The sequence below is a fragment of the Mizuhopecten yessoensis genome, unplaced genomic scaffold (assembly GCF_002113885.1).
Source record: "Mizuhopecten yessoensis strain PY_sf001 unplaced genomic scaffold, ASM211388v2 scaffold11059, whole genome shotgun sequence".
NCBI classification, from domain to species: domain Eukaryota; kingdom Metazoa; phylum Mollusca; class Bivalvia; order Pectinida; family Pectinidae; genus Mizuhopecten; species Mizuhopecten yessoensis.
In genome coordinates this window covers 871,735-898,655 of record NW_018408858.1, presented here as the reverse complement: position 1 = coordinate 898,655, position 26,921 = coordinate 871,735, and the positions used below count along the sequence as shown (strand labels likewise).

Below are 26,921 nucleotides of genomic sequence, written 5' to 3'. Positions count from 1 at the left end.
GATTTATTTAGTTTTTCTAGCATGATATATTTTGAATTCATATTGAGGTCTACAATATTTCAATAATATATGTGTAAGTCCCTTTCTAGGACATTATAAATGCTTCAGTAAAAATTATGATAAAAGAAAAAGAATCTATTCAGCAATTAAAATTGAAAGTACATGTATCATTTAAAATGTAAAAGTTAGAATTGTGAGATTCTCTAGTAAATATTTTCTATGGTAATTTTCATCTCTCAGTCTCTAGTGACAGGTGTTTTTGTGTTGGCTTTTAACATAGAAGAAATGACGATATGTCGGTATGGTATTTGACCCATGTTTCCACCAACAGGATGAAGGATAAGAAGGTGACCCCACTGCCCACTAAACTCCAGGACATCTACAACACTATACACAACTACACAGATGTTCGAGGGCGTGCTCTGGCTACACCTTTCCTCAAACTTCCCCTCAAAACTGTAAGTAGTGACTCTTTTTTCATCAAATTTGGATGAAGCCTCAAACAAGTGCTTATCACAATGATACCTCGAAGGAGTTTTGTGTATCAGTGTACTGATCATGAATCAAAGGTCAAGATTATTGTTACTTTAGATAAAAAAAAACTTTAGTGATTTATGGAACAAAGAGAGAAAGCAAGGGCATTCATGTTTCAGACTAGTTTATTTAGAGGGTCATATACAGCTGTGTCATGTGAAGTTGAGTGCTCAGTGGAGTGGTATATGAATGATCATTCACTGGTAGATTCAAATTTTTATTTTTTTTAAATTCATCAATATTTTTAATAATTTTTCATCACATAGTTTTCCCTTTAATTTCTGAAATCTCAGCATTTTATGGACATGTTGTAGCATTACTTCAATGATACTCATTGGGACTGCCATTGACAACAAAAATAAGCTTAGTTTGGGCCACATTGTTGTTTTCATTGAAAATTCATTATTTCATTAAAAATGACAAAGAGTTAAAAAGGCCAACTGAAGTTTTATTTTATATGACCCTGAAACATGAATTGGTGGTTGAAAGCTTAAATGCACAACTCCACTGGTGTTCATCGTCATTACAAAGCAAAAATATTATTCCGAAACTGTCTCTGAAAATATTAAGTTCTTGTGGTTACCTTTCATTTCAGCAACAACACCTCCAATGGACTCCCAGTATTTGTCATGTTGTTTGATAGTCTACAAATATTGGTATTGTCCTCAAAACTACATAATTATGGGTACACCGATGTAACTTTGATCAAGTTTGTTATTTGTTTGTCCCTCCCCAGGAGTATCCAGACTACTATGAGGTGATCAAAAAGCCTGTTGACATGCAGAGGATCCAGCAGAAGTCGACTGCCAACCAGTACGAGTCGGTGGAAGACATGGTGGCCGACTTCGTCCAGATGTTTGACAACGCCTGCAAATATAATGAACCAGACTCCCTTATCTACAAGGTGTGTACTATGGTATCCCCTCCTCACAATAGAGTTACAGGGGCATGTTGTAAATTATGTTAAATATCATCGTAATTTTAAACATTTCTCTTTCAAAAAGATAACATGAGACATTTGACCTTTTAACTTTCAGGATGCCCTGACCCTGCAGAGGGTGTGTCTGGAGAAGAAGTTGGAGATGAGTAATGATGGAGTCAATGATATTCCTGATGTTCGGGCTGGTGTCCTGGAAATGATGACCAGTTTGTTTATATCTACTTACAATTATCAGGTAAGGCTTGGTTAGTTATTGGCTAAGAAAAGGTTCCAGGTAAATGCATATGATTAGCAATCTAAGGCAAAGTATTTGAATGTATCGTTAGGATTTTGAAGCTGATGATGATATTTCTATTACAACAGGATGAAGAAGGCCGTTGTTACAGTGATTCTTTTGCTGAACTTCCTGAAAGGGATCCCGATGAAGATCTGGAAACATCCAAACAAAAAGAGTAAGTCTTTGTTTATTCTTCAGCTTATTGTTCTCAAATTATAAATAAACAAATTCTGTTAAATTCCTCAGATCAGCTGTGTTGCAAGCTTTACTTTATACTTTTTTGGAGGGAAATTTTATTTATATCTTATATGCAGTGTTCATGTTTATCATGTGATTTATATTATTTATTTTCATTTTTCAAACAGTTTAGTTATATGAAAGTTCTGTCATTCTTTTTACAGAAAATCTCTCATAATTGGATAAAAATTACATTTTTTTTTGTTTTCAGAAAACCCCTGTCATTTGACCAGATTAAGAGAAATCTAGACAAGGTAATTAAGATCTGATCGTTGTTAAAGAACATGATCCTATTAAGTCATATATGGATGTGAATCTAAGTTTGAAAATTGATCTATGAAGAAAAGGAAATAGTTTAATAATAGTTACAGTTAAACTTTAACATGTGAAGATTTATAAACTTAAAGCTAATTAGCAGTTGTCTTTCTGTTACAGGGTAGATATAGACGATTTGACAAGTTCCAGGAAGACATGTTTGAGGTGTTTGAGAGAGCTCGACGACTAAGCAGGACTGACTCTCAGGTACACTAAAATGTGTTAAATGTGACTTCTTGTTGCAAGCCCTACTTATGTTTCTTGGCATAGAATTGGTCATGAACATCATCCTATGCCTCACTTTTGCTTATAGCAAACTTATTGCTTAGGTCCACAGGGATTCATACCAAACACATGTTTACTATAGATATTTCAGGAAAATATGGCAATCCCAAATCAATAAAGCAAGATTTTTGGCACATAAGTGAATTCATAAATATGAACGTACTTTCAATATTTGAACACAAAAAGAAGGAATGGTTTGTGTCAATTTATATATCATTTCGGTCAAATTAAATATGATTGTTATTGTAATGAATGATAAAAAAAGAAAGAAAGATTTGCAGCTTTAGAGAAGAAATTAAAAAAAGAGAGAGAATGAAGGGAAAGAGGCCTCCTGTGTGAGGTTACATTATGTAAGAGGGATGAGCCTGGGGCACCCCAATCCTGGTATCCCTCCCAAAAGTTGCTTGGGGAATAAAATACAATTTGAAAAGAATAAAACAACACGTTTTAGAAGGGTATTCTGGAGCTGCAGTTGTTGTTTTTTATTATAGAAGATCATTTTTATGGCATCTTGTAAGATTGCGTTCTGGTCATTACAGCTGTATGAAGATGCGATAGAGATGCACTTGTTCTTTATCAAAACAAGGGATGAGACATGTCGTAACGGTGAGATACTGCTCACACCTGCTCTCAGCTACACAGAGCGCCACCTACAGGCCGCTTTGGATGTAGAGAAGATAGAGAAGTTACCAATGGAGCAACAAAGTATGGAGGAAAAGCGTGCTCGGCAGGAGGCAGAGGAGTACAATACAGTAAGCTGTTTCTGTAAAGGCCACAGACTTGTCTGAGCAACATTTGCATGATGTTGAGAGAAAAGTTGTTTGTTTTTTTACTGAATAGGAAAAAATTGTCTTCAAACTCTTCTGCTCAGTTGTTATATTGGTAATATAGATGTGATGTTTGCATTCATTTTACCATTTAATATAAGGTTGTTCTATTTCCAGCCCAGTGAAGGTGGTTTGGACAGCTTCAGGTACAAGGAGGAGATCTTTCATGTAGGAGACTTTGTCTACATAGAGCCACGGTAGGTTAACATTTGTGATATAGTGGCTTACATAAATCATGTCTGAAATATATATCACCAACAGTAGTTTGATTTTACTTCTGATTCTGATGATTTAATACTGTTAACCTTGATATGTTGATATTGTGAGTACCAGTATGATCAATACACAGCCTTACCTCCTTATATCAAAGTCATTGGGACCAAAACCATTGATAAACCTTTATTAGATAATTTCACTGTTAGAACACATAGAAGTAAAAAGCACATGGGATCATAATGGAATTAAACCTAAAGGCCTTGAAATAGATAAAGGTAGTAGGATATGGACATTGGACAGTATTGTCTTCAAGATAAAGGCCTAAAAATACAAAAATGTAAAACTGACATGGGACCCTAAATTGACTTCAAACTAAAGGTCTTAAAAATGGGAAAGAACAACAATTGACTTTCAGCTAAAGGAATACTGAAGATATCTGAAGTTAGAATAATAAAATTTGGCTAATTGAAATTCCATTAATGTGAAGATTTTGCTATGATTACTTAAGAATCCAGGGAGGGATAATGTGGTCCCTTGTGTTGAAGCCTTTATTTTATCCTGCCCAAACATATATGATGAATTACAATGTATATTATCTATCAATGATTATTTACCTGTGACAGGGAGAAGGGCCAGGAGCCACACATCATGTGTATAGAGAAGTTGTTTGTGGACCAGACAGACACACAGATGTTACATGGCAACTGGTTCTACAGGCCAAATGAGACCTTCCACCTCGCCACTCGCAAGTTCCTGGAAAAGGTTTGTAAATACACAGCAGACTTCAAAGTTGACTCAAAGAATATATGCTTTGGAGTTCAATTAAAAAAAATCAGTTTGAATCTTTACAGTAAGTTAGTGAGCTGTTGTACTGTATCGCCGATTGTCAGTCAGTTTTATGACTGAAGGGGTTAGTGATAGTTCACAGATTTATTTGAATCCCAATAAATAGAGGTTTTCTTATTTGATGGATAATTTCAATTCCATGATCTGGTATTTACCTGCTTGTTTCTGATGTAACAAAGTATTTTCTTAGAGATTGTGAAACAGTAGATGTCCGAGTTTGTCAAACGTTCTCAGTTTTACATCTTTGCAGATCTCTGTAAATATGGTGCATGAAGATGACTGCAAATAAATTCTCTAGAATTGTTAAAATGTGAAAGTTAATCTTCCTATATCAAAATATTTAAAAAAAACAAGTGCAGAATGATTAACTAAAACCAGTAATGCTTGTTTAACAGGAAGTGTTGAAGAGCGACTCGTACACCAGTATTCCTCTGACACAAGTCATCGGCAAGTGCTACATCATGTTTGTCAAGGATTACTTCAAGTACAGACCTGAGGTAGGTTCCGTACTCCTACATACACTCAACAAGGCAGACTCCAGTGTGTGGATTAAAGAATCAATAAATGTTTATTGTAACATGTTGATGTCATCAGCATTTCACTTCCTTGATTCTGACATTCAGTTATATGCTTAAAACTACTAATGTAATTTGATATTTTCACATTTATTCAATTTAGAAATTAGATTTTTGTTCTATAATTACATTTAGAATAAGTGCCTGAGGAAGCCAGGCAGTTAAAAAAAAATAATTGAAACTTTTGTATTATTTCATTGTATACAATTATAAGTATCTGAGAAATACCATTGTGCAGTCTTTAACCTTACCTATAACTTTTTCAGGGAATACCTGACCATGATGTGTACGTGTGTGAGAACAGATATGTTGCTAAACATAAATGCTTCAAGAAAATAAAGGTTTGTGTTTGACTTTTGAGATCCCGCCTTAATCCAAACTCGGATCAACCTCAGAATTTAGGTCACTGACTTGTTTTCATGAATAATTTCTGAACTTTCTAGTTTCCTTAATTAGAAAACTTTTGACTTTTTATATACTTGCGAAAAGAAAAGTACAATATGTTATCCATAGCTTTGAAAATACCTAAAGCATCTTTCTCATATTTAATATGTAGGTTCCCTTGGTCCAAAATTGTGACTGTTCAATATGAGACTGATAAAAAAACAAGATGCCTGCCTGTTGGCCATCTTGGATTTTGAAGTTTATTATAGCTCTATCTCAGAATGTACATGGAAAAAATATGTTAAAATCTCACAACTAGGGTTCCATTGGTCTTTGATTGTTAAGTGCATATTCAGTTTGGGACAGATCACATGAACATGATGGCTACCAGGTGACAATTAAAGAGACTACTTTCTTTCTCAAAATTCTTATATATGTAGACTCCTCTAGTTACACATTACTATTCAAGTCAGTAGGTCAAACAACAACACTCAATGTGGAAGGACAGTGTAAAACATATCAGTACAAAGTGCTGTATTTACTATTGACATCATATTAATTCTATAGAAAGAGAAAAGTTCAAATTTAGCACTGATGAAGTTCTCACTACTGGAGGCACACATGATCTCTCGATCTAATGAGGTTCTATCACTTGACATTATCTTACTCTATGTGGAGTTGTGGGGATTGCCTAAGTAATGATTTTGTCCCGTGACCCTTATAAGGTCTATTGGTAACACCTTAAAAATACTTTAAATGATATTTAGCCATTTGACACTATATTGCTTTGTGCTTGTTCCTTGCAGATCTGGCAGTCGATCAAGAATGAACACATGAATGTGGTCACACGTGATATCCCCTTGGTACCGGTACGCGTGGCGTCAGTGTTTGCAGACAAGGAGAAGGATATCGTTGATGATTGTGACACTAGCATACTAGACAAAAAGAGGCTGGTTAGTATTATTAATAATAGAGTTGTCCAGATCAATTGTTTTGATATGTTGTGTATATCTTATACAATCATAACACATCTACCACAGAAAGGAAGACTTTTTTATAAAAACAAATATCAGATTTAATAATAGTTAATGAAGTAAGATATCAATGTAGATTGGTTAAGTTTTGTTGCTGAACGCTATTTGGGTATGCCGATAAATTGATGTATGTTTCTATGTAAACAGGATGTACAGATAGAGATACCGAACGGAGAGGAAGGATGCGTGTACTATGATCAACTCAACACCGCAGCTGGCATCCTCAAACTAGGGGATGGGGTGTATATAAAGTCAGACAGAGAAAAACAACTGCTCTGCAGGATTGATAAGATATGGGTCAACAGAAAGTAAGTATCATATACAATGACTGGATGTTGGTGTTTATTTGGGGGAAACTGACTATTTCTACATTATGCTTTTAATTATATCATAAGCCCCAGTCAACTGTCAGGTCGACAGCTATTTGACATTGTTTGCAAATACTGGTGTGCTAGCCTGGTACTCAGTATGGGCTTGGCTCCTGTTGCTGGAGAAACCTGTGCCAGACCTTTGAAAAAGGGTCTTAAAATAATTGTATAGATATTGTTGGACAGCACTTTGTTAAAGTATTGATTGTCTGTATGTTTCTTATGTATACCGGGAAACTTTGTACCAGTCAAACTTTCGACCCATGCCAGTAAAATCTATATTCGCCCAGGGTTACTTGTACCCTTCACCCCAGAGTTACTGGTACCCTGGCTTCACCCCAGATTTACTGCTATCCTGGCTTCACCCAAGATTTACTTGAACCCTTCACCACAGAGTTACTTGTACCCTTTACCATAGATTTACTGGTACCCTTCACCCCAGAGCTACTTGTGCCCTGGCTTAACCCAAGATTTACTGGTGCCCTTCACCCCAGAGTTACTTGTGCCCTTCACCCCAGAGTTACTTGTACCCTTCACCCGAGAGTTACTTGTACCCTGGCTTCACCCCAGATTTACTTGTACCCTTCACCCAAGATTTACTTGTGCCCTTCACCCCAGAGTTACTTGTACCCTTCACCCCAGAGTTACTTGTACCCTTCACCCCAGATTTACTTGTACCCTTCACCCCAGATTTACTTGTACCCTTTACCCCAGATTTACTTGTACTCTTCACCCCAGAGTTACTTGTACCCTTCACCCCAGATTTACTTGTACCCTTTACCCCAGATTTACTTGTACTCTTCCCCCCAGAGTTACTTGTACCCTTCACCCCAGATTAACTTGTGCCCTTCACCCCAGATTTACTTGTGCCCTTCACCCCAGAGTTACTTGTACCCTGGCTTCACCCCAGATTTACTTGTTCCCTGGCTTCACCCCAGATTTACCTGTACCCTTCACCCCAGAGTTACTTGTGCCCTTCACCCCAGAGTTTCTTGTACCCTTCACCCCAGAGTTACTTGTACCCTTGCTTCCCCCCAGATTTGCTTGTACCCTTCACCCCAGATTTACTTGTGCCCTTCACTCCAGATTTACTTGTGCCCTTCACCCCAGAGTTACTTGTGCCCTTCCCCCCAGATTTACTTGTACCCTTCACCCCGGAGTTACTTGTACCCTTCACCCCAGATTAACTTGTACCCTTCACCCCAGAGTTACTTGTACCCTTGCTTCCCCCCAGATTTGCTTGTACCCTTCACCCCAGATTTACTTGTGCCCTTCACCCCAGAGTTACTTGTTCCCTTCACCCCAGAGTTACTTGTGCCCTTCACCCCAGAATTACTTGTGCCCTTCACCCCAGAGTTACTTGTACCCCGGCTTCACCTCAGATTTACTTGTACCCTTCACCCCAGATTTACTTGTACCCTGGCTTCACCCCAGATTTACTTGTTCCCTGGCTTCACCCCAGATTTACCTGTACCCTTCACCCCAGAGTTACTTGTGCCCTTCACCCCAGAGTTTCTTGTACCCTTCACCCCAGAGTTACTTGTACCCTTGCTTCCCCCCAGATTTGCTTGTACCCTTCACCCCAGATTTACTTGTGCCCTTCACTCCAGATTTACTTGTGCCCTTCACCCCAGAGTTACTTGTGCCCTTCACCCTAGAGTTACTTGTACCCTTCCCCCCAGAGTTACTTGTACCCTTCACCCCAGATTAACTTGTGCCCTTCACCCCAGATTTACTTGTGCCCTTCACCCTAGAGTTACTTGTACCCTTCACCCCAGAGTTACTTGTGCCCTTCACCCTAGAGTTACTTGTACCCTTCACCCCAGAGTTACTTGTACCCTTGCTTCCCCCCAGATTTGCTTGTACCCTTCACCCCAGATTTACTTGTGCCCTTCACCCCAGAGTTACTTGTTCCCTTCACCCCAGAGTTACTTGTACCCTTCACCCCGGAGTTACTTGTACCCTTCACCCCAGATTAACTTGTGCCCTTCACCCCAGAGTTACTTGTGCCCTTCCCCCCAGATTTACTTGTACCCTTCACCCCGGAGTTACTTGTACCCTTCACCCCAGATTAACTTGTACCCTTCACCCCAGAGTTACTTGTGCCCTTCACCCTAGAGTTACTTGTACCCTTCACCCCAGAGTTACTTGTGCCCTTCACCCCAGAGTTTCTTGTACCCTTCACCCCAGAGTTACTTGTACCCTTCACCCCAGATTTACTTGTACCCTTCACCCCGGAGTTACTTGTACCCTTCACCCCAGATTAACTTGTACCCTTCACCCCAGAGTTACTTGTGCCCTTCACCCCAGAATTACTTGTACCCTTCACCCCAGAGTTACTTGTGCCCTTCACCCCAGATTTACTTGTACCCTTCACCCCAGAATTACTTGTACCCTTCACCCCAGAGTTACTTGTACCCTTCACCCAAGATTTACTTGTACCCTGGCTTCACCCCAGAGTTACTTGTACCCTTCACCCCAGAGCTACTTGTGCTTTTCACCCCAGATTTACTTGAACCCTTGCTTCACCCCAGAGTTACTTGTACCCTTCACCCCAGAGTTACTTGTGCCCTTCACCCCAGAGTTACTTGTACCCTTCACCCCAGAGCTACTTGTGCTTTTCACCCCAGATTTACTTGTACCCTTGCTTCACCCCAGAGTTACTTGTACCCTTCACCCCAGAGCTACTTGTACCCTGGCTTAACCTCAGAGTTACTTGAACCCTTCACCCCAGAGTTACTTGAACCCTTCACCCCAGATTTACTTGAACCCTTCTCATTTGATAACTGCTGTTTATGTTGTTTTAAAACTTGTTTATTTTAATGTAAAATTCACCCTCATTGTGGAGGGCGAAAAAAGCAAAAGTTAAACTGTGGCAAAAATATCCCATTATGCAGTAAATAGAATATGGAACAGTTGGACAGATACTCTCCAGAAGTCGTCAGTTGTTTGATAAAGGGGGAAAGAATCATTACATATTGTACACAGGCTGTAGAGTTTTAAGATTACAACCTGTCAAACATTGAAGTAAAAAGAAAAGAAGTTTCCTCACAAATAAAATGTGATGTTGATGCGAACATGATTGTTTACTTACCAGTGGTGAAACTTACCTGAATGGTCCCTGGTATATCTATCCATCGGACATTGAGCACTCACCGACCCGACTGTTTTACAAGAACGAGGTGTTTGCTTGTGGTATTGAGGACACCATCAGTATAGACAGAGTTGCCGGCAGATGTTCTATACTACATATCAAAGACTACCTAACCAGTAAGTCAAGTATTTTCAATTGTATGAGAAAAGATAAAAGAATTTCTCAATCTGAACCATTTCTTAGTTGTATCCTGTCAAGGAGATTTCAAACTTTAACTTTGATAAACATTTTAGCTATGCTAAAAAAAAATTGAGTTTAGAATAAAATCTCTTTTGATACTTAATAATAAATGTGTGGATTCTGATTGTGTTTGTAGATCGTGTCACAGAAACCCCAGAAGAGGATGTTTACCTGTGTGAATCAAAATACTTTGAGCTGGAGAAAATGGTTAAGAAGTTGGGGAAAGGTCTCAAGGTATAAAATAATGTGGCATAAAATTTATATTTTAAAGTTATTGTGATATTTTAAAGCATAGGTATTGAAAATGATTTTAGAAGCTAGATGAATGATATTTTATTTTTTAACATTTTCCTGATACATAGTCTAATAGTTTAATTGAAATTTCTCTTCAAGTTATCAGCAGTCTATATTATGTTCCTGATTTATTCAAAACTGATCTGAATTTCTGAACATATTGAGATGATTTGTGGTGGATCATTTTCAGAAAATTTTGCAAAATTTATCTGTTTGCAGTGGCAACCTATGGATAATACAATTTAGTGAAATTTGAAACATGTTTATGTCATAGAAACATTAATTCAAAAGACTTTGTGGTTGTTATTTCATTATATCATATATATATTACCATTTTCTAAATTCAGCATTATTCCAAGTCTGGATGTTATTCTAATCATGGATTAATCAGAAAGTTCTTCAAACTCTGTATATATTTATAGTTTTGATTTTGTGCAATTATGGGGGGAAATATATATCTTCATGATTTTTGTAGACTATTAGATTTGATCTAATTGTAACGGCAAAAGTCGTTAAAAACTATTTTATTTTTAAATTTTTATTTTCAGAAATATGTTTTATCTCCAAAAGTTACAGATGATGAGTTGTACTTCTTTAGGAAGCCCATTACTCCACAAAAGGTGGGTACCATATGTGTGCTGTACCAGGATATTAGTATAGGGAGAAGTTAATGACACTACAGCATGTTTGTAAACAATTATGTTAGACTTGTAGTTAGTGTCGGTGAATTAACTCCAGTCAATGGAATACAGAGCAAGAATTGTCCAAATTTTACTGTAAATCATCTCATGTTTGAGGATTATTATTACACAATGGTAAATCTGTCTCGTAGTTATTTACAGGGTTTACAATGTTTGGTAGGACCAAGTATTAACGGACACACATACTCTGTGTAATGTAGAAACTTGTGCTGATTTTTGTAATACTACATCTGTGCGAAAATATGCTCGTATGAGCATTTTACATGAGTCATAATTCAGCAACATTGCCATGACAAAAATTTCCACAGAAGGAATTAATTTAAGAGTAAAACCTCGAATAATTCGATTATAACAGTATCTAGATATTGGAATTTTCAATGGCATTTCCTGACAATGAGTGATAACAGAGCCAAAATAAATTCAGATTAAAAAAACAAAAAAAACAATGTGGTGTCTTCAATTTCTGTAATTGATTTCTCCAGCAGTATGTAATACATGTTATTATAAATGGCGTAGATTATTAAGAAATGATATATTAATGGTATAACAAAAGTACCAAATGTTCTGAATCCATCCTTCCTTGTAGGAGCCTGTGTCTGGATCAGACACATCCAATATATTACTGGGCTCAAAGGTCAGATGATTGTCCTCCCAAAATTGTCAACCTTGAGTCGGAATGATAAAAATGATATTGTGACTTTGTAAAAATTGTTTTGAGTGGTGTTTGTATTATATTTTGTTTAGGTACAACATTGAATTGTAATTGGTGTAATTTTTTCCTGAGATATTTGTTTTTTATGTACAACAATGTAGAAGCGTTTCTAGAGACTATTTAAGATGCCGATATTATATGTAAAACTTTGACGAGGCTTTAGGCTAGACAGCTAGAGATGTTGATATATACAATATTGATGCAGTGTGTGTTAGCTTATATTAAATTAGATATAGCCTATAACACTGAAGTGAGACTAATTGACTGATAATCACCTCTAGGCAAGTGTGTATTTATAATACTGGTACATTATCCTGTTAATGTCTCTCCAGGGATCATTTTGGTGAGAGCTAAGGCCACTGACCCATCAAAATTCCAAATGACCAATCATCTTTTTAGTGATGGGCAACTTTTCCCTAGATTTTGTATTGGAAGCTTAATCACATTTTCGATTTGCTTGAATTTAGCCAAAATTGAGCAATAACTTTTCTGACCCAAAATGATCTCTGGTTTGCCTATTATCAAGTAATTCTACCAGTATTTCATAACATACTACAGTCAAAATTTGTTGTCTCAAAGGTAGCTGGGAATATTATACAGGTATGCGAGACAAGATCCAAAAACAGAGTTTGACTGTATTATCCTCTTATTGTGTGACTGATCTGTTGTTGTGTTGTTGTGATTGATGTTATTAAGGTGAAGCCTTGATGCTATGTACTGGTCAGTTTAATGTGGTTTTAGTGACCGGCCTGTTGTGAGGTTAAGCTGTGGTGCTACGTACTGGTCAGTTCAGTGTGGTCCTAGTGACAGACCTGTTGTGAGGGTAAGCTGTGATGCGATGTACTGGTCAGTTCAGTGTGGTCCTAGTGACAGACCTGTTGTGAGGTTAAGCTGTGATATTATGTCCCGGTCAGTTTAATATGGTCTTATTGCCAGACCTGTTGTGAGGTTAAGCTGTGATATTATGTCCCGGTCAGTTTAATATGGTCTTATTGCCAGACCTGTTGTGAGGTTAAGCTGTGATATTATGTCCCGGTCAGTTTAATATGGTCTTATTGCCAGACCTGTTGTGAGGTTAAGCTGTGATATTATGTCCCGGTCAGTTTAATATGGTCTTATTGCCAGACCTGTTGTGAGGTTAAGCTGTGATATTATGTACCGGTCAGTTCAGTGTGGTCTTCGTGACAGACCTGTTGTGAGGTGAAGCTGTGTTATTATGTACCAGTCAGTTCAGTGTGGTCCTAGTGACCAGCCTGTTGTGAGGTGAAGCTGTGTTATTATGTACCGGTCAGTTTAATGTGGTCCTAGTGACAGACCTGTTGTGAGGTGAAGCTGTGATATTATGTACCGGTCAGTTCAGTGTGGTCCTCGTGACAGACCTGTTGTGAGGTTAAGCTGTGATATTATGTACTGGTCAGTTCAGTGTGGTCCTAGTGACAGCCCTGTTGTGAGGTGAAGCTGTGATGTTATGTACCGGTCAGTTTAATGTGATCCTAGTGACAGACCTGTTGTGAGGAGAAGCTGTGATATTATGTACCGGCCAGTTTAATATGGTCTTAGTGACAGAACTGTTGTGAGGTTATGCTGTGATGTTATGTACCGGTCAGTTTAATATGGTCTTAGTGACCGACCTGTTGTGAGGTTATGCTGTGATGTTATGTACTGGTCAGTTTAATATGGTCTTAGTGACAGAACTGTTGTGAGGTTAAGCTGTGATGTTATGTACCGGTCAGTTTAATATGGTCTTAGTGACAGAACTGTTGTGAGGTTATGCTGTGATGTTTTGTACTGGTCAGTTTAATGTGGTCCCATTGACCGACCTGTTGTGAGGTGAAGCTGTGATGCGATGTACCAGTCAGTTCAGTGTGGTCCTAGTGACCGGCCTGTTGTGAGGTGAAGCTGTGATGCTATGTACTGGTCAGTTCAGTGTGGTCCTAGTGACAGACCTGTTGTGAGGTGAAGCAGTGATTTTATGCACTGGTCAGTTCAGTGTGGTCCCAGTGACAGACCTGTTGTGAGGTGAAGCTGTGATGCTATGTACTGGTCAGTTCAGTGTGGTTTTAGTGACTGACCTGTTGTTGTGTGATGCTATGTACTGGTCAGTTCAGTGTGGTTTTAGTGACTGACCTGTTTTGAGGTGAAGCAGTGATGCTATGTACCGGTCAGTTCAGTGTCGTCCTGATGACAGACCTGTTGTGAGGTGAAGCTGTGATGCGATGTACCGGTCAGTTCAGTGTGGTTTTAGTGACTGACCTGTTGTGAGGTGAAGCAGTGATGCTATGTACTGGTCAGTTCAGTGTGGTTCTATTAACTGTTTTACAGGTCGCGTCTCCTCTACAAAACAACAACAACAACGTTCATTATGTCCTACCTCATCATCACCTCCACCCCACCCCTCGACAGCACCACCATCATCAGGTTATCATCTACATCACGGCACTAACACTGCTACCCGCAGGCTGTCATCATAATGCTGGCCCTGACAATATCTAATCATTCAGCTAACACGCTATGCATACTGATCCATATGGGTCTATTATGGCTCCATTGGTTTACTCATATTTTCCACAGTGTCCCATTATATTGCCAATATAATGCAAAATCCTGCAGTATTGTCTCTCTAATGCATTGTCCTTCTGTATTGTCTTTTTAACATGGCATCTTTAATTTAGTCAGTATATCACAGTAACCCAAGCATTTTGGATAATACAGCTTTGCCTATAATGCTGCTGCATTCTCTTTGTTGGCCATTTAATGCAGCGTTCCTTATATTGTCCCTTTAAGGCAATACTCCCATATATATATTGTCTATGTAATGTAGCCCCCACATCACTATATTTTCAATCTAATGTAACCACATGCAATGCACATGCGCCCCCCACCCCACCCAAACCAACCCCACCCCATCCAACCCCACCCCACCCCCATATTGTAAACCTAAAATGTCATTCTGTATCATCAGTATGACAAGCTATCCCTATATTGTCCCTATAATTTCCCTATTTAAACTAACATAATAACTGCCTGTAAAATATGCTAATGGCTTCCTCGTATTTAACCCCTTGTAGATCATTATATTAGCAACAGTTGATCATCATATATGTGAATAATGCACTTAAATATTTGGATTATGTTTGAGATTTAGTTCTAATAAAAGTTGTTTAGTGTAGGTAAAAGAGATTAAGCCATTAAAATATCTAGATTTATTTTATTTTGAAGAATTCATTAAGTTGAAATTACTTATATTTGAATCTGATGTGTTTGCCCTTCTATATATGATGCATGTTTTAGTCAGTCTGAGTAATTGTTATTTGTGCAATATTGTACAGTGCTGTAATTTTCAATGCCTCTAACTTTCACAGTTTTATTCGGCCAGTACATGTATTAATAAATGTGTTTGCCTAAAACTGACCCAGGATTTTAAGTTTGAGTAGAAAGGTAGAGAAATTATTTATGTTACAGATGTTACTTTTAGTAATTGTTTTTAATTGTTTTTAATGCATCCTTAAAACTGAGTTTTGATCAGTTGTAAGCTCCTATGCTTCAATAGTAAAAATGTACACTATCCGATGTAAATATTTCCAATATTTAGCTTTAGCAGAGATGACCCCAAAAAAAAGGGCAGCTGACTAAATTTTCAGAATTTAAATTAAAAAAAAACAAACTTCATAATAGTCAGTATTATGTTTTTGACATTAATGGGGTAAAAATCAAGGAGTAGTCAATATTACTTATTGTAATAAGAAGGGTAAGAGTTGCCAGTGTTAATGAATGTAATATGTTGATTGTGATGATAACTGATAATGCCATACTTCAGATATCAGGTTGGACTAGTCCCACTGATTACTCGGATCACTTACTTACATAGGATCTTTCCCCAAAAGCCTATACATCTGACCACTATCTGGTCCTCTGCCATCACTGCTTGCCTTCAACAACTCGCCCAAATCATCATCATATCCTGCATACATATTGAGAATCTCTGCCTGAACTGTACTCTCCTTACATGTTGCTTTGCTTCCTGCAGCTTGAGCATAACCCTTTGGTATTGGCCAATTTTTCAGGAGCCCTCGCCCTTGCTGTTGAAGGTTGTGGATGTGCCCTATTTGGATGGGGAAGACTCGCAGGATGGCGACACCGAGACTGCTGACGACACACTCAACGTGTCCATGGAGGTCACTCCTGTCCCAGAGAAGCCTCCTAAAAAGGTCAGTGGGACTACATCAGTGGCTGTATCGGGATATGTATTATTATTAAAACAAATACTGGTAGTCATATTGTTTCACAGTTTTGTGCAATTTTACGCCTTGATATAATATGGAGGTTGACTTGATGCTTTAGAAAAATATTTTTTACCAATATTAAAACATTATTGAAATTTGCATTTAAATCATGTTTTCTGTTTGCGAGACATTCCAAGTCTCATAGGAGAAAATGTTGTAATAGAATTGAAAAAGCTTCTCAACTGGGTTTTGTAAGCTCTGTCTACCTCCATAGAAAGATTCAGGAAGTGTTTGCAGGTTACACTGTGATAACTACATGATGACGGGATGTGGAGGTCATTCCTCTAACCATACCTGTATCTGTACGTAACATTGTGATCAGCATACATCTGTAGCATTTCATGTACTACACTAACATGCCCAAGGACTCCTGACAAACGGCAGTGGGTTGTGGGCGGTTCAAGTTTATATAAAATATCTGAAATAGCAAACGTGAATATTTTGTGAGATTGTAGATTAAGCTTGTCGTGATATACACGTAGCCCAGGAGTCCTTTGATATGTTTTGTTGGTGGTTGGGTTAGGCATTTTTTCACATACGTTTTATTTTAGATGTAGAATTGTAATGAACAGGACACCAATACTCTATTTCATATAAATCTATAGCATTCATGATTTACTCTTGTTCCTTGATTGGTCACTAAAGCATTTATATGAAGTTATTAGTCTATGCTTAATGCAATGTTCACATATATTGTATTGCACCTTACAAATACTGCAGATTGGAGTAACTCTGCCCTATACTGTTGCAGACATCATTATTCAATTTCCTTTCGTTGATAACATTTCTTCCCTGCCAAATTAACCGCAAGTTCTTGTCTTCAAAATATCACAAAACAGTATTCTTTAAGTTCATTCTATTGAAATAATTTTCTTTTTTGAGTCTGCTGTTTTTGTTGGGAAACTAGCTATATATAGTAGCAACCCAATTACGTCAGATAAACGCACTTGTAATGCCAGAAAATGTGATACTGATTATCAAGAGATGCCTGTCTTTTGGGCCTTCTGCAGTGTCAGGCTTTCATTCAACATTATGAACTGATTAAGGAATCTTTTTTGAATTCAGAAAATACAATCACACTACCTGAGAATTTTATAGCTAATGCTGTCAATAACCTTTGTAATGCCCAGTAACGTCCACTCAAATTAACATGGTTAAAGATAAAATATTTATTCATTAATCACAAGTTTTGTCTCTTGGATAAGATTTTTATTGTGATGAAATGAATGACTTTTTAGTGGTCATGGCCATTTATCTTCACATAGTTCTATTTCCATAGCAACAGTAACAACCTCCATGTTACACGAACACTTGTAGTTTTACACTGATCATTGTCTGCTATGTATAGGTGTTGTATGACTTTAGTAGTACTTGTTTCTCTGCACTTTTATTTTAGACTGAGGATGACCATGCTAAAGAAAAATGTCCCCCGAAAAAGGTAGATGTTATGTAGTTAGGCATGTATGTCCAAAACAAATAAAAATCCTCAAGCTGTTACACGCTGCTAGAGGATTTTTCCTGTGTCTTTGGTGTAAATTATTCATTTTCAGGAGGCTTTGGCATCTTGTTGCTATGGTAATGGCTGATGTAAGACAAATTGTCATCATTGATACATTTCATTTCCTATCTCATTAGCATATCAAAAATATATCATTGGATTGTTTTTTAATGTCAACACCATTTTAAATACCATAGATTTCAATTCTGAATAGACAGCTGCCATTGTGGCGTTGCCATGTCCCTGAAGCCATAGTGTTGCGTATTGGTGTAGTGTACCCTTTTTTGCACTTTATTTTAGACTGAGGATGACCCACCAAAAGAAAAAGTTGTCCTGAAAAAGGTAGATTTGTGTCAATAAGTGTAGATACCGTAGGTGCAGCATTAACATCACTCTAGGTCTCCCTATAAACTGTGTGTTTTATATGTGTGCCCCCACTGAGGAAACGTCAGAGCTTGTCATCGCTGTCTTTGTTGCTGGACGAGTAACTCTGCATCTTATCAATGGAAATCACCACAAGGTGCAGGTGTTCTTGAAAGGCTTATGCATGGCTAATAGTCATCTGTCGGGATAGATCTCGGTGAGGTTATGTCGTAGTATTGCAGTGAGGACTCCTGTTTAATAATGAAAGATCAGTGATGTTTTAATCTTTTCCCAAGTGAATCGAAATAATGTCACTCATGATATGGATATTTGAAAAAAAGATAATCATGTGATGCTATTAGTATCAGTATAATCAGTATTGTCTTGTCCATGTGTATTGTTTGTTTGGCCAGTTTTGAGTAGGTAGCCGACTTCAGTGGGGGCATGTCTAAAATCTTGTTTAGGTATAGCCTTCTCCTGCATCCTTTGTCCAGTAGGCATATACTATGCTTTTTAGCTGTCCAACAGACAACAATATCAACTGTGTGTTCAAATAAACTAGCCTACTATGTCAGTAATGCAAGTCTTCATAAGTTATGGAATGCTACTAGAAAAGGACACAACTGTTTGACATTTCAGAACAAACTTGCAGGGGTTTGTTTCAAGGCTTTTTTCCCTATTGTTACATGTTAATTGATTTAATGCTAATTATTAATTCATGCACTTTGCATGTGAGGTCTTAAATTTAACAGAGATTTCGGCACCAGTTGTATGTGTATGTTTTCTTGTTGGCCAGTGGAGAGTTTTGTGCACAGGAAAGTTTTAATACTTATGCAGGTGCTACATCATCAATCACTCTGTCTTTCTTATCTTCAATGTGTTTCACTAATAAAATTTCTTATTCTGCAGAAGATTATCCTTTAAATCCTCCAGTAAAATGGTCTAGTATGTAGAACTGAATTGTAGTTTTATGCAAGATCTTCATTTTCTCATCATCAAAGAAAAACTGTCAAATTGTTTACATTTACCTTGTACACAAAAAGTTTCATCTTTAACTCATTCACCCCTACATATTTAAACTGGACTTGCCCAGTCTTTGATTTGGTTAGGTTTAAATGTAACTTTAGGGGTGAATGAAATGAATTAACTTAAAAATGTATATTTCAACATTTCATTTATTTTGAACTAAAATCTCTTTTAACAATTAAAATCTCCAAATCTTCTGCGAGTTTGTTACATTTTCTTTACTCTGTAACTGCTAATTGTATCTTTATGACATAACCGTATTTCCTTCATTTATTTTGTCTTCATCTAATCAGTTTGTGGTGTTTGGAAATACGTAATACTAGTGTGTGAATCTTATAACCAGAAAATAACAACCAGTTTATAGAAATATCAGGGTCCAGGGTTGTTAATATGTAAGATGTCTATTTTACCTGTTATCATTTTATCAATGATAATAATAATATACACAGCATTTAAATAGTGCCCGGTACAATTTTCAAAGTTACTCTTAAGTGCTTTACAGTACTACATAATCAAAAGTAATTTTCAATAGTCACTTATACTATTTATATTTATTATATTATTCAACATGCATATATGTGATTATTGTGCCTTTTCATTTTATGACATCAATCTTAATTGTTTTCTTTGCAGAATGTTACGTTTATTTGATTTTCATTGTTTATAAAATCTCAATTTCTATGTTTCTGTTTACAATTTATGTTTGTTAATCATTATATTCTGTTACTTGATATTTCTTCAAAAACTGCATCATGGACAAATATTTTCCAGGAGCGTGATTGGATCGATGCTGATAATGAACTTTAACATTTTAGGCTAAGAGCAACATGAAGAGACAAATAAGTGGCTACATTGTATACTCGGGGGAGATCCGCAAACACATTCAACAGGAAAACCCTGACTGTACATTTGGGGAGATAAGTCGTATTGTGGGACTGAAGGTAACATGTTAGTGTGACTGCACCTCCGCCTCGATGTTGTGGTCTCCATAGTAGATATTTGCATGTGCATTGCATGACTTTTATATTGTTGCATGCTTTTGGTAAATTGTAGGAGAAGCCCCGTCGCCACCCAAGTGGTTACATATTGTTTTCCAAAGAAATGCGCAAAGTGATCACGCAAGAGGCCCCGTCTACATCTTTCGGAGAAATAAGTCGTTTAGTCGGAGAGAAGGTAATTGAGTCAGAAAATTATTGAAACTTTAACAGTTTTTACCATATCATAAATATGTAACTCTTCTGACTATTAAATCTATATTTAAGTATAATTACAAAACCAAATTCTCTCCTTTCTAAGTTTGTATAAAAAAGAGGAAATAACTATAGGATATTCAATATAAATGGAATTTATCCAAGATTTGAAAATTAAGTATTTACTTAAGAGAAAGCCAGTTACTTTATTAGTAATATCTGTCAAAATCAATATACAGTTGATCCTCGTTAATGCAGAAACTTTGGTCCCCAGAAGAAAAATGTCAAGGTGAATGAATTACTAGGTTTAACGATATATCAACTTTGTAGATGATATCCTCACGAAGCTACAAATCGGTTACCTCTTACACAGTAATAATGAGTACCATAGGCAAGATCACAGTGTCATGTTGCATAGAAGTCTGGTTTCTGGTCATACACTCAGGTGTTTGCATGGGTACCAGGTAATCATTTGGCCACTGACCTGTGTCATTTGATGTCAAATCATTGTTTTTGGACTGGAAGATATTTTTTATTAATGAGAACTAAGGTTCCTGATAGAAAAAGGCTTCTAGTCCAAAACTTTTCAGACTTTGTTTTGGCTATCAAAAATTTAATATGTGACATTTTGGATTAGTGAGTGCAATTAGCATTATGGAAATCAGTTGCAAAGTGTCTGTATTAATGAGGTATGACTGTAACTGATGAATGCTCTGCTATCTTCTATTCTGTCTCCCACTGGATGACCTGGTCGTACTTCCTAAGAATGCATTCTGTATTTTCTGTCATCAGTCTCGCTTCAAAACAAGCTTTCGTTTAGATCGTGGTGTGAGTGCAATCGTTCTTGAATTTCAAAATTTTATTATTTATTTCTATTAATAATTTATTTTATTTTCATTTTATTTCCACTTTTAAATTATTTTAGTTGCTTGATGGTAGTTTGAGTTTAGGGAGATTCCTTCCCCTATATTTTATGGAATGCTTTATTTTTCTTCGTATTTGGATCATGTTTTGTTGTTCACCTGAATGTTGTAAGTAATGGATGTTGTAGCTCACAAAATAGATGTTGTAGTTTACATTATAAATGTTGTGAAATATGGAATGAGGTGTATTCCAATGTGAATGGACTGGAACTGTTTTTGCATGAAGAAAATTTCTCAACTGAGTTTTGTTAAAAAAAGAAGAAGAGAGAATGCAATTCTATTTTTGCCATATGCTGTTGAACTGGTAAAGAACAATGATATAGAAAATGCATGCAAGGTGAAGATCTGTTGTCTCTTACTAATTAAGGGTGGAAGGTTGTTTGTATACTGTTTATTAGTGAGTTTAAGGCAGTGGCATATCTACCGGTATTTTCATTTTACACTTAAACAGTAGAAATGCCACATGTACTGTAAAACGAATCAACAGGCATCAATATTTAGTATCAAAGGAAATTTCTTCGTTTCATATCCTTAGCTAGTATAGTCTGGAAGATTTCTGGTCTGTGTTGTACACATGTACTACAACTGTGGTACCATATCCTCACTTAATGCCAGATAACGTGTTACATTTATATTGAAATTGAAATTTCTGATAAATAATAAGTCAGTTTATGTCTTTCTCTCTGATAAAATAGAGGAATGCATTGAAAGAAACAAAAAATTGAGTATACAAATGTTTTTCTTCAAATTGTTTTCATCATGAAGGGGAAATATTCCATAAGATATTTACTCTTATACTCTTACTTCTTTATATGATGAGTTAAATTTCCGTTCAGTGATAATTTATCAGTGAGGTTCATTTAAATGATAGTATGATGTTTACTTTTTCGCATGGTTATGTAATGTGGGGATGTTGATACTTATAACCTTATAAGGATATAGGGGTTATTAACATCTGAGCTTGCTGGTGTCTGAGAGCAATGTACCAGCATCTGGATGTGGTGGGCGGCCAGACCTTGTTGGCTGTAACACATCCACTAGTTTAGTGCTTTTATCTAAACATCTCTTTGTGCATGCCAGTTAAATTGCATGGATTTATGCATTTCAGATAAATCATGTATATTGTTATGTCACTATTATGTCATAAAACTACTATGACTTTTTAAACTTTCATGTTTTTCCAAAATATTTCCTGAAAAAATTAAGGAAGTCTTAAGAGGCCTGAATGAAGAATCTCTGCCAACAGTAATGCATGTTACATTATGAATTAAAGTCTTCTAGATCACGCATGAACCATGTTCTAAATTATCACTTCCTCTTGTCTGGCATTTGTTTGAAATAAAGTGATAATGGCTTACAAGACAATTGAAATTATAATAATGAAAATATTAATAATATCATAATGAAATTATAATATAAAAAAAAGGACATTGCCTATATTCCCATTCTGTTAAATCAGTCGAGTCCCCTTTTATCTAATAATCATATTTCCATAATAAATTTTTGTTATTTTCTTATCTTGAAACAATATATAATGTATCTCATTGATATTATACATGCAGAGTGTGACATTGTTTGATATTCGTTTAGTGGAGGAATTTGACAAAGGAAGAAAAAGAAAAATATGAGGATAAAGCAAAGAGAGTTGCAGAAGAACAACAAGCCAAACAGCAAGAAGCAGAGCGAGCCTTCAATGAGTCCCTCAACCGTTCCCAGAGTCCCTGGGACGGGGGACGAGCTTCCCCGGGCTCCTCATCTCGACCCATGACCCCAGGAGGTAAGTCACCTAGTCCCTAACTACTCGCAGAGTGCCTGGGACAAGAGACTGCCTTCGTCAGGCTCTTCAAGTTGACCTTTCACCCCAGGAGGTAAGTAACAAGTCTTTAAACTGCTCCAAATGTCCCTGGGAGAAGGGACGATCTTCTTCCGTCTTATAAATTGACCGGCACCCTAAGAGGTATTGGTAAGTAATAAGTCCCACACTCAATCTAGATATCCCGGGGATGGAGAATATATTTTAGTTATCACACATCACTGTACAATCTCTGCAGTGATGGACTGACAAGACTACTATAAAGTCCTACCATCTCTGTAACAAGAAGCCCCCCCCCCCTTCAATGAAATATATCATGTTGCATCAGAGCTGCAGTAGAATTTTCGTTGTATTCAGTCCCAAAATACTACACTTAGAATGTTGATTCTCTTCAAAATAGATGCAGCTTGAAAAGAAATGTGGATTTGAACTAACATCTTACTATACATTTGAAATTGTCTCTTTACTCAGTTCTCCAGTGGTATATAAGGATTTCTGAACACCCACAATTTGTAGAATGTACCAAGTAGATGTCCTACCATGTAACAAGGGCTGGAGGTACACAGGATAACTGGAAACTTGGTTACCAAGGATACAGTTTTGGCCTTTTATATACGTAGCAGAAGCTGGTGGTGGTACGCTGCTTAATAGTTCCCTATTGTTGTAGTTTTGCTTAAATTAAAAGGATATCTTTTGTCCATTTTATTGGCCCATAAAAACAGATACACAGGTGGTGGTACGCTGCTTAATAGTTCCCTGTTGTTGTAGTTTTGCTTAAATTAAAAGGATATCTTTTGTCCATTTTATTGGCCCATAAAAACAGATACACAGCCAGCTGGTGGTGATATGCCGAGTAGCTTCCTCTTATTTACTATATTATTTTTGCTTCAAATAAAATATGCTTTGTGTTCACACTACTGGCCTGGTATACACACAGCCAGCTGGTGGTGGTATGCCGAGTAGCTTCCTCTTATTTACTATATTATTTTTGCTTCAAATAAAATATGCTTTGTGTTGACACTACTGGCCTGGTATACACACAGCCAGCTGGTGGTGGTAGGAGGAGAAGTTTTGTTTTATGCTGTATAACTTTTGCATCAATTAGAATGATAGTATTATTTTGGCTTTTGTGTGCTTTGTTATTAGTATGCTCACTGTTTTGTGACTTTATTTTGCCGCGCTGCTTTTTACTTAACATTCTTATTTTATACCAATATGTTATGTACTTTTGTGCTCATATTTTGGCATTGTTATCCCTGCTGAGACAAGTTGAGCCGTCAACAATTTAAACAGCGCTTTCCTGACTGAAAATATCATTAAAAAAGATGTTTTGGTTTATCATCTTTTGCTTAAATGTTTTACAGACAGATTCAAGAAAGAGTCACTTTCAATCAAATCAATTACAGTGGAACTTTTCTAAACCTGCCTTTTTTGGGACAGAAACACTTGGCTGGGTTAGGGAGGGTTTGGGTTGCAGAAGTGAATGTAGTTGACCCGGATCCGGATAAAGCTGCTCTGATGTTTTTTGTACAGTATATGAAACATATCATTTGCGATAGATTTGTCACAGGTAACCTTCGGGGGGAAAAATGATAAATTATCTGATCGTGTAAACAGTTTTTGTACATAATTCTAGATGAGAATAAACCCATTGTTAACCAGACTCATTAACTCCCTACATTCAGTCTGTTACTATACCTTGTGCTAGTTGTAGTAAATGTTTGTATCATAAGAAAGAGTAAATTTGATTGAACAATGAAAGTCTGCGTTAATTAGCATAACGTCATTACCCGTTATAACATTCCGTGATGACTTCCCTCTCGTGTGTATGTATCTGATGTAAGAATAAACCCTATGAAGCCTCATGCAAATCAGGTGCGAATCAGTGGCTTTCTAGCTCTGTTTGTTCTGATAGAGTCTTGAGATCTATCAGGGGTGAAACATGTGATGATTCAGCTTTGTTTCTACTTGGCCGTGTTGATAACACACTGTATATTACTAACAATCCTTTCAGTGTAGCTACTGTTTTTAAAACATTATTAGCAGGTGCCCCAATCTAAGCCACAATGCGTTCAAACACTCCTGTCACAGATGTTGATTTCATGGTCCGTTTGTTGAACCTCGTGAAAGAGTAGCTCTGGTAAGGCTGGTTTTCAAAGTGATTTGGAGAATATTTCAACTATATCAGTCAGATAATGAGATCGATGTCAGATAATGAGATCGAAGTTCGGGATTAAGAGGGATCAATATTGGGAAGTTCATTATTACTATAATAAAACACCATTTTGTTCGTTCTGAGTTGGTTATCGTTTTAAAGAAGGATTGGTCTAGGGAAGTTCCACTATATGTCAATAACGCAGCCACCAGATTAGAGTCGGACTCATTGAATTAAAAAAAAACATGCAAAAATCACCCACAAAAAATCGATAATGCCATTTTAGGCAAAACATAAATTTTAGTAAGGATGAAATATTAAAATTCACGGTAACCATATTAATCTTAAAAGAATAATTGCATATTGCCCATTGAAATGTGCAGATAGTTGTCCCCCCAACCCAGTGCTTGTTTTTAGGCATTTTTGTTTTTTCTGTTGTAGTTTTTGTAGACAGCTATTTTGAATGTTATGGTTTCGTTTGCAGGCTACCAGGGTCAATACAATTATCAGGGTTATGGTACACCACAAGGTGCTCAGACTCAACAATATGCACCCATACAAGGTAAGCTAGGTGTTCTGGTGACCACACCTACTGTAGGGTATCTGATACTAATGATCACCAGGCGTCCGGCCGCAGGTGTGTGTACTAACAAACTGCTGGGCGAGGCCTTCCAATGGTTACAGGGCTTCATACGGTCACAAATGTACTTCTTAGGTACACCAGCAGCCACATCACTTTACGGGTACACCAGGGGAGGCTAGACCATTCACTGATTAGGATACTTTAAAAATATGAAAAATATTAAACCTGAATCGTTAGTCACAAACACTTATTTGTGACACTTCCATATCACTTATAGAGGTACGCTAGGTGAGGCTTGACCATTCCACATCACTTGGAGAGGTACGCTAGGTGAGGCTTGACCATTCCACATCACTTATAGAGGTATGCTAGATGAGGCTTGACCATTCCACATCACTTATAAAGGTATGCTAGGTGAGGCTTGACCATTCCACATCACTTGGAGAGGTACACTAGGTGAGGCTTGACCATTCCACATCACTTGTAGAGGTACGCTAGGTGAGGCTTGACCATTCCAGAAGAATACCACGGCCTTGGTATTCTGTACATTTATCTACTTGTAAAGGGGTATTCCAGGGAATGAATTTATATCACATCTGACACGCTTCAATGGATATACTGTACATACTTGCAGTAGCTGACAGCTTGGCTTGTGAATGCAAAAGTACTTAGCTTGCAGTCAACTTATCATGTCACATGAAGAGGTGATGAACCCACTGGGAGAACTACTGCTTCAGCCCTTATTTAAAGAGCATTTTAGAATAATGAAGTTTATATCAGTAGATTATGGAGACGGAAAAAAAATGAAAAGTTTCAAATCTATAAAATTTCACATCGATTTTATAAGTACAAATTGCTTGTAACATATACATTAAGTGATTAAGATCAAGAAAATTACAGACACCACTAAAAGTGAGAATCAGCGTCCTTCACTGTAAATAATTTACTTCACATTGTTTATTAAATCAATAATTAAGTATTGTTTACTCAACATAGTTAACAACCCTTTCACTACTGTAGACCATAATGGACTCATCCAGATCAATGCATGGTAGAGTCTACTAAAGTTACATAGGGGTGAAAGGGTTAAATAAGAGATCTAACATGCTGGCGTTGGAAGTAAGTAATTTGTCAGGTGCACAAATAATAAAATAACACCTAACTGTACTGATGTCTGTCAAAGGAACACTTTACTAAATGGCCAGACA

General features: G+C 37.0%; 1 protein-coding gene across 23 annotated transcripts in view; it reads left to right on the top strand.

Moving 5' to 3' along the window:
* Positions 1–26,921, top strand: part of LOC110465162 (protein polybromo-1-like) — a 57,914-nt gene that overhangs the window by 20,590 nt on the left and 10,403 nt on the right. For 7 of the 23 annotated variants that reach the window (XM_021520805.1, XM_021520793.1, XM_021520789.1 and 4 more), the window contains 25 exons: positions 332–458; positions 1,271–1,438; positions 1,572–1,709; positions 1,838–1,926; positions 2,200–2,242; positions 2,424–2,510; positions 3,128–3,340; positions 3,533–3,612; positions 4,255–4,393; positions 4,873–4,974; positions 5,319–5,393; positions 6,243–6,389; positions 6,618–6,778; positions 9,936–10,108; positions 10,309–10,406; positions 11,015–11,086; positions 14,202–14,297; positions 15,944–16,087; positions 17,559–17,600; positions 17,961–18,002; positions 18,663–18,677; positions 20,103–20,222; positions 21,032–21,067; positions 22,753–22,939; positions 25,615–25,692. In XM_021520805.1, coding sequence (XP_021376480.1) covers positions 332–458; positions 1,271–1,438; positions 1,572–1,709; positions 1,838–1,926; positions 2,200–2,242; positions 2,424–2,510; positions 3,128–3,340; positions 3,533–3,612; positions 4,255–4,393; positions 4,873–4,974; positions 5,319–5,393; positions 6,243–6,389; positions 6,618–6,778; positions 9,936–10,108; positions 10,309–10,406; positions 11,015–11,086; positions 14,202–14,297; positions 15,944–16,087; positions 17,559–17,600; positions 17,961–18,002; positions 18,663–18,677; positions 20,103–20,222; positions 21,032–21,067; positions 22,753–22,939; positions 25,615–25,692 — 2,672 coding nt within the window. Of the gene's footprint in view, positions 1–331; positions 459–1,270; positions 1,439–1,571; positions 1,710–1,837; positions 1,927–2,199; positions 2,243–2,423; positions 2,511–3,127; positions 3,341–3,532; positions 3,613–4,254; positions 4,394–4,872; positions 4,975–5,318; positions 5,394–6,242; positions 6,390–6,617; positions 6,779–9,935; positions 10,109–10,308; positions 10,407–11,014; positions 11,087–14,201; positions 14,298–15,943; positions 16,088–17,558; positions 17,601–17,960; positions 18,003–18,662; positions 18,678–19,864; positions 19,991–20,102; positions 20,223–21,031; positions 21,068–22,752; positions 22,940–25,614; positions 25,693–26,921 lie in introns of all 23 variants that reach the window. The other 16 variants (XM_021520808.1, XM_021520796.1, XM_021520786.1 and 13 more) reach the window with 15 other exon arrangements.